At 46.2% G+C, this 7,081-nt stretch overlaps 1 protein-coding gene across 1 annotated transcript in view; it reads left to right on the top strand.

Annotated features, from left to right (window-relative positions):
- EXOSC8 (exosome component 8) overlaps positions 1-7,081 on the top strand; it is a 19,343-nt gene that overhangs the window by 989 nt on the left and 11,273 nt on the right. Inside the window, exons 2-5 of the mRNA XM_025209786.1 lie at positions 4-61; positions 2,223-2,259; positions 4,968-5,031; positions 6,049-6,122. Coding sequence (XP_025065571.1) covers positions 4-61; positions 2,223-2,259; positions 4,968-5,031; positions 6,049-6,122 — 233 coding nt within the window. The remainder of the gene's footprint in view (positions 1-3; positions 62-2,222; positions 2,260-4,967; positions 5,032-6,048; positions 6,123-7,081) is intronic.

Raw genomic sequence — 7,081 nt, 5'->3', positions numbered from 1 at the left:
CAGCCTCCAGCTGCCCGGGTCCCTGCGGCCGGGGCGGGGCGCAGCCTTTCCCAGGTTTTAAGTATGAAACTGTCGTATTACCAGCTCGAAATTATGGTATTTGTTGAAAATTTTTCGTACGCCGAATAATTGTGCAAATGAGAATGCAAGGACGTCTTCTCGTTTGCTGGCTGTTGCTCGCTGCTCGTTGTCAGAGAGTGAGTGAGTGAGAGAGACCTGGGCCTTGAAGCATTTATTTCGAGGCAGGCCGTGGTAAGGAAGTGCCGGCAGCAAGGCCAAAAGCGTGGTTAAGATCCTCCGAGGGAGATTTGGGTGTTGTGTATGTGGCATCAATTAACGCCCATAAAAATGATCTTATTTTTTGAATGCTTTTACTCTGATTGATTGTACGTTGTATAATAGTTGAAATCATCGCACGAATATGATACTTATTGTACACTAGACAACACTGCCAGGGCGCATCCCCTGAGGGAAGCTGCTGCTCCCCCCCCTCCTTCCATACCTCATTCAGCCCCAGGGCCGCAGGGCCGTCTCCCCTCCCAGCATCACTGGGAGCTGCCCAAGGGGTCCAGCCTCCATGCCTAGTTCTGAGCCTCCAAGCTTCGCTCCTGCCTCCACGTTGCCTTCTTTCATCCCAGGAAACCAGGTGCTGCTTTCTCAGTGGCCGCCTCTTCTGAGGGAGGCTTGTAGGTCTGCTTGAGCAGGGCCCCAGTCCCTTGGAAGCCACCAGATGGACCCGTGTCACACAGCTGTCAGAGCCTGCAAAGATGTCTCCCTGTCCCTGCTTTGTTCATGTCTCTGGGCAAACAGAGACATGCTTCATGCATGGGCAACAGAGACATGCTTCATGGGCAGAGTCTGTTGGTTCCTTTGAGGGCCTGTGGGCACTGCCCTAGTGTGCTATGATCCATGTCCCCCCTCAGAGCACTTTTGTTAAACTCATGACCTCGCTCCCATCCCTGTTTTCTCTTTAGTTGTTCCCTAAACTCGGGTTCCACCCCCTCCACCCCCATCTGTGTCCCACGGTGGCAGGGAGTGGATGCTGAAAGGGAGAGTGAACAGGGGCAGGGTTTTCCCTGTTGTTCCTCTCCTACTTGCAGGCTCCAGCATTTAAGGTTTGGTAAATTCAGATTCTGCTCAAGAGCTGTTGATGCCCCTTTCCTCTGAGTATTTGTCCAGTCCCTTTTGGAATCTGGTTACACGGGCAGCTTCCACAACACGGCATGAGAATTGATCTTTCCTCAGCTGAAGTATTTTGAGAGCTGTAGATCTTGGTGTAGCCAGAAATAGCTAAGGGGGAAATTTAAAGCAACCAGGACCCTGTCTCAAGTCTTGGGTAGGCTGGAAGGGAGGGATCTGTTTGGAGCAAAAGAAGGTTAGGTCTTGAAGTGCTTGGACAAAGGGTGTGTTTCAAGGAATTTAGCCAAGGGAGGAATTGTACAGCCATCCAGCTTTCCCCCCCTCCCCTATGTTTCTTGTTCACCCTCAGTGAAGTGGGACATAGATCCTACAGCCTGAGCCAGTGGGAAGTAATACCTGTATTGATGCCAGTTAGGAGCTTCACAGGGTGACTTGTTGGGAATTGCCTTTAAACTTGTTTTCCTGATTTGTGATGCCAAAATATGTATACAGAGAAACTAAATTCATTCTCAGGATTACTATACCTGTGGCTGTCTCCAAAAATACATGTTTGAACAAAACCTAAGAAAGCCTTGTACCGAGGTACATTCCTTTCCAGGAAATGCTGTGCTATTTTAATGGCAGTGTTACAGACTGCCATAGCTATTTTCAGGCATAGATTTGCTACTGATGATCATCTTCTTCTCCTCCACCTCTCTCAGTGTTGTTAGTTTGAAGAGATGTCCAATGTAATGGTATAAAATGAATGAATTGTACAAAAGACTGTTCTGTGGGTGATTGACAAAAAGTTCCATGTTTGCCAAACATTATTGTTTCTGAGCCCTTTCTTTTTTTCAGGGCCACCATCTTTCTAGAATCTGAATTCATGTCTCAAATCCATCAGAAAAATCATGATAGAGTATTCTAGTATGTTGTTGGCAGTGCTGGCTAGCTTTCTGTCCAAACATAGTCAACAGACAGACAGGACTTGACTGTCAAACTTGGCTAAACCACAAAGCACTAAGCTTCTTGCTAGGTTTTGACTAGCCAATTCAGTTTTGTAAAACAGCTTTTTCCATAAGAATTTTTCTGTTTTTTTCCAGAACTGTGGAACCTTTGGAGTACTACAGAAGATTTTTGGTGAGTAAAGCATTATACGTGTCTAAATTATGTAGACTGAAATTATGTTTTTCTTTTCTGTTGTTCTCTTTAACCCATATAGAAACCACAGTAGGGTTTTGGCAAGGTTGCACAACTCAAAAGTTTTCTGAGGGCCATTTGTAAAATACATTTTCCAATGGAAGCTGTCACTGGTAAGATTTGCTTTGATCAGATATAAGCCCTTAGCCATGTGTACAGCCAGGTAACTGGACTTCACATGCAGTCACATGCACACTTGAACAAACTGTTGTACAGTGAGGACACAGGACTCACTATTAATTTTTCACATCCTTTTTCATTTAGTATAGTGGCTTAATAAAGAATTATGACAAATCACTGGGCTTGATCTGATGGACTGTGTTGTACATCCCTACCTTTGGATTGTCCTTCAAACCTATAATAGAAGAGATTGTTCAGATTCTTCTATTTTGTGGCTCTTACTCTGCATGCATTTAACTTGATATACAAATAGTACTATGGACTTCAAAGGGAGTCCTGATGTGTGCAAGGTTTAGACGTGTGCTTAAATTAGTACAGGGCATCAGTCTAACTTTGGCTTAATGGGATCTTGGGCAATAGTGGGGACCATGGGTGCTACAGCACAAATAGCAAGTAATACTATTAATTGTGTTTTGGACAAGTCAGACTTCAAATCTATATTAATAATGCACACCAAGCAAAGCTGTCTCTGATGCAACAAATCTTTTATGATAGTATGCAAAGTGGAACAGTTTTGGCAAGAGAGTGCTCCCAGCTGAGAATAGTTTGTACCTTGATGCTTACATTGAATCCCCTGAAACAGAAAAGGGACTGAACTCAGGCCTCCTAAATCCTGACTGAGTGCCTTTAACCCAGGGGTGGGCAATTATTTGGGCCCAAGGGCCACGTAGGGAATTTTGGTGAACTGTCATAGGCAAGGTCACAGCCCCCTTTGCCCCCCCCCAATTCACCAAAACGCTTTATGAGGCTTTGGGTTGGTGGGGAGCCTGGTCATCTCTGATTAAAAAAAAAAAAAAATGCAAATTCTCTGATAAAAATCCCAAAATCTGTGGTTAAATGCCCCCCACAGCCCTGCTGGTATCCCTCACTACCCCCGCCCGTCCCAGCCCACAGGCCATGCTTGTGCCCCTTGACCCCCACCCACAGTCCCTGCCCCCCAGCCCTGTTGGAGGAGGCCCCCAGCTGCCAGGGCTGTGGGGCCAGGGACCCAGGTCTGCAGCCCCCTGCCCCCAACGGAAGGCAGTGGCTGCTACAGCAGGAGCATGAGGTGGCTCCCCCCTCCCCCCTGCTGCCTGGTGCAGGCTTGGGTGGGGCCAGCTCCCAGTGGCAACGTGCACTCCTGGGGGGTGGTAGGGGGGACCTGCACCCCCCAGATCTGTGTTGGGGGTGTGGGCAGGGTGGATGTGGACAGCCCCTGTGCATGCAAAGGAATTGTGGGCAGGGTAGTACGAAGCTTGCAGTGGCAGTCAGCTTTTGTGTGTGGTCCCGCTGTGCCCTGCCATGCCAGTCGCAGACGCTGAGCTCTGGAGAGCCTGGGGGAGGGCAGCAGAGTGGGGAGCACAGCGTTTATGACCCAGGGTTTGCAGTTGGCCAGGCACTCTGGCTGGGAGGGTGTTTGCAGCCTGCCTGCTCTAGCCACAGTGCTTGGCTGGCTGCAAACCCCACCTCTTGGCTAGAGTGCCTGGCCGGGGAGTGCCCAAGCTGGCTGGGGGCTGAGGTAGCGGTGGGGGTTTCCAGCCAGCTCAGCACTCCAGCCGGAGCGAGGAGGTTGCAAACCCCCTCCCGGCCAGAGTGTCTGGCTGGCTGCAAACCTCTCCACTCTCTCAGCCCCTAGCCAGCTTCCCCCCGCTGCCCCCCAGCCCTGTCCAACCCCTAAGCCCCACTTATCACCAGCAAGAAGAGTGAGCCTGAAGCAGCCTTCAGTAAGCGAGAGTGTTGAGCCCTGCCCTTCACCCCTCCCTTCCCCTCCTGGCAGGGTTGAGGGTTTCCCCACCCCTTTACAAACAGCTCTTGTAGGCTGGAACTCTGCCACTCTGCAGAGCTCTTTGCAAAAAGGGGAAATCCATGGGTTTCTCTTCTAAAAGGGAAAATCTGTGCTTTCTCTGATAAAAATGGGAAATCTGTGCTTTTCTTTGTTTTTCCGTGGGAAACGGAAAACCAGGATCCCTGGTGTTCAGGAGTGGGACAGGTGTGGTGCACTCCCTGCATGCCCTGCCCTGTGGCGGGGGGAGGGGAGGGCTGGGCTGTGGGCAGCAGAGCTTGTCTAGTTGGTGGCTGTCCCTGCAGTGCTCCACATGTGGCCGAGCCCTGCCTCATGGGGTTTGGATTAGATGGCCTCCTGAGGTTCCTTCCAAACCTAGTTTTCTGTGATTCTGTGCTAGAAACAGACTTTTGGGTGCTTGTAATACTTTATTGTCAGTAATTTGGCACGTGTGGACTTCAGGTGCTTTATGAGTGGGACTTTGAGGATTGCAGTTTTGAATTTAGGTGTGAAAAGTAGTCCCATTTCACTCCTGTTGTGGATCTGGTCTGCAGTACTTTGCCTTGAAGTGAAATCTTTGAGCTTATTTTAGAGATCTTGTCTTGCAGTTCCAAGTTGATATTAGAAAATAAACTGGTATTTATATTTAGTATATTGATTGTACTATTTAACAAAAATGTTTTTAACTCAGACTCTTATCTTTTAGAAAGAGAACTGCCGTCCTGATGGAAGAGAGTTAGGTGAATTCAGAGCGACCACTGTCAACATAGGTAAGTGTTAGGACAGTGTTGGGGACAGCTTTTTAATTTAATTGGGTTTTACATTTCGAGCATATAATGAATAGCTAATCAGTTTTTCTGGTATTTGATATGAAAATATGAAGGGTTGTGTTTCAGTACTGAGGCTGTAATAGACAGTATATAATATGCAGTCCAGGAGTAGTTTTGAGTGATCTTTGCTTCCTGCTGCTCCTGGCTACTCAGCAGTGCTCTTTTTACTTACACTGTTACCCAGTTTAATTTAGAAAACATTGGCTGATAATTTAAGTAACAGCACCTTGCCAGACTATGTCACAGCATTACTCAGAATTTCCACAGTGCTGCATTTTGTGGCCCCATCTCCAGTATGCCTCTCCTGATTTCCATTCCCAGTCAGGATTTGGTGGCCATGCTCAGAACATGGCTGTGTTCTTCATTTTCTGTTATGGGTATGTTCTTTCCTGACTGGATCCAGGGGATTTGGAACCCATGTCGCCTACTTTTGCCATTTGCTTAGTGTGAAGGTGTCAGCTAGCACAACTTTGGCGACTACTAATGCAGAGGAAATGAATCCCTAAGTCCTTGCTAGTGAAAACAGAAGTATAACTAAGGCAGCAGTGAATTAAAACACAATCAGATAAAATGATTATGGAACTGGACTGAAAGGAAAATAGCACCATTGTCCTTCAAATAAGCAAACAAGATATTGGAAAATGCTGGTGTATGCATTTCAGTTATGGTACAAATTCAAAAGTGTGCCATCTTACAAGAGTATCAAACAAAAATAGTTTACAGAGTAGATAGGAACAGTTTTTGATAGTCCTTTATACTTTTAACCTATGGTAGGGTCAGATTTCACTCAATCCTAGAATTCCCCAAGATTTACAGCATTCTGTGAATCCTGTGCTGTTCTCTCTGAGTGAATGGTAAGGAAGCTAAGATGAGGAATTCTCATTGTGAAGTTGGATAGCATGTTTGAGAACTTGCTTAAATAGATAACTTATATTATTTAACGTTTTCTTTCTTCAGGTTCCATTACTACTGCAGATGGCTCTGCCTTAGTGAAGCTGGGAAATACCACAGTAATATGTGGTATCAAAGCGGTATGTTTACTTTTATTTTAGACTGAGAAATAACAACAGTTAGTATTGTTTAGTGAATAAAAGCTGTTTATTAGAACAAACAAGCTTGGGAAGTTTTAATGATCTGCTAATCAGAAACAGTGATATTTCTTCATATGGTTTATTTTCAGGTCTGAGAAATAACAGATAGTTAGAAATTATAATACAGAATAGAAAACAGGCTTTTATACATTTAATTGTTTGGTTCTTAAAGTAAACAAAGGCCTTTTTTGCCTTCCTAGTTATTTTGTTTTGCAGAGAGTATTGATTAATAAGCAAACTGCCCTCTTTCAGGAGATACGCAGTTCAGAAGAGATGTTATTGGGTTGAGTCTCTATTCTTCTATTGGCTTGCCAGGTGATTTTGTGCAAGTCTGTGCCCTGTTTCCTCTCCTGTAAAATGCAGATAATGATATTTTTACCTTCCTTGTAAAGCACTTTAATATCTACTAATGAAAAAGTGCTATATAAGAACAAGGTGTTATTAAAAGATCTAGTTGTAATGCCTATAACATACGCAACAAGGAATTCATTAAAGAAATTACTATAACTAAGTACAGGTTTACCTCGATTTATGCAGGTTTGGTTTATGCAAATTTGCTCTTGTGCAATGACCCTTTTGTACCCGAAATTCATTATACGTGAGGTAAGGTGGCATATATGCGATCGGGATAGGCCTGGAGAATGCTGCATAAATCAAATTCACATAAAGTGAATCTACTTTATACAGTAATGTAAGAAGTAGGGGTAGGTTCACCTGTCAGCTGCTCCCAGGGCCGGCTGGGGTGAGCGCAGACCAGCAGAGCCCCAGGCGGTGCAGGGCACGGCTCTCACCCCAGCTCTGGCTGCAGCGGCCCCGGGAGCTGCCGGCAGCCACTGGGATGCACCATGCCCTGAACCCCCCCCCGCCCCCGCCCTGCCCCACTCACCCCCCCGCCCTCC

The sequence above is a fragment of the Alligator sinensis genome, unplaced genomic scaffold (genome assembly GCF_000455745.1).
Source record: "Alligator sinensis unplaced genomic scaffold, ASM45574v1 scaffold413_1, whole genome shotgun sequence".
Lineage (NCBI taxonomy): Eukaryota > Metazoa > Chordata > Crocodylia > Alligatoridae > Alligator > Alligator sinensis.
This window is presented reverse-complemented; position numbering and strand designations above follow the sequence as displayed.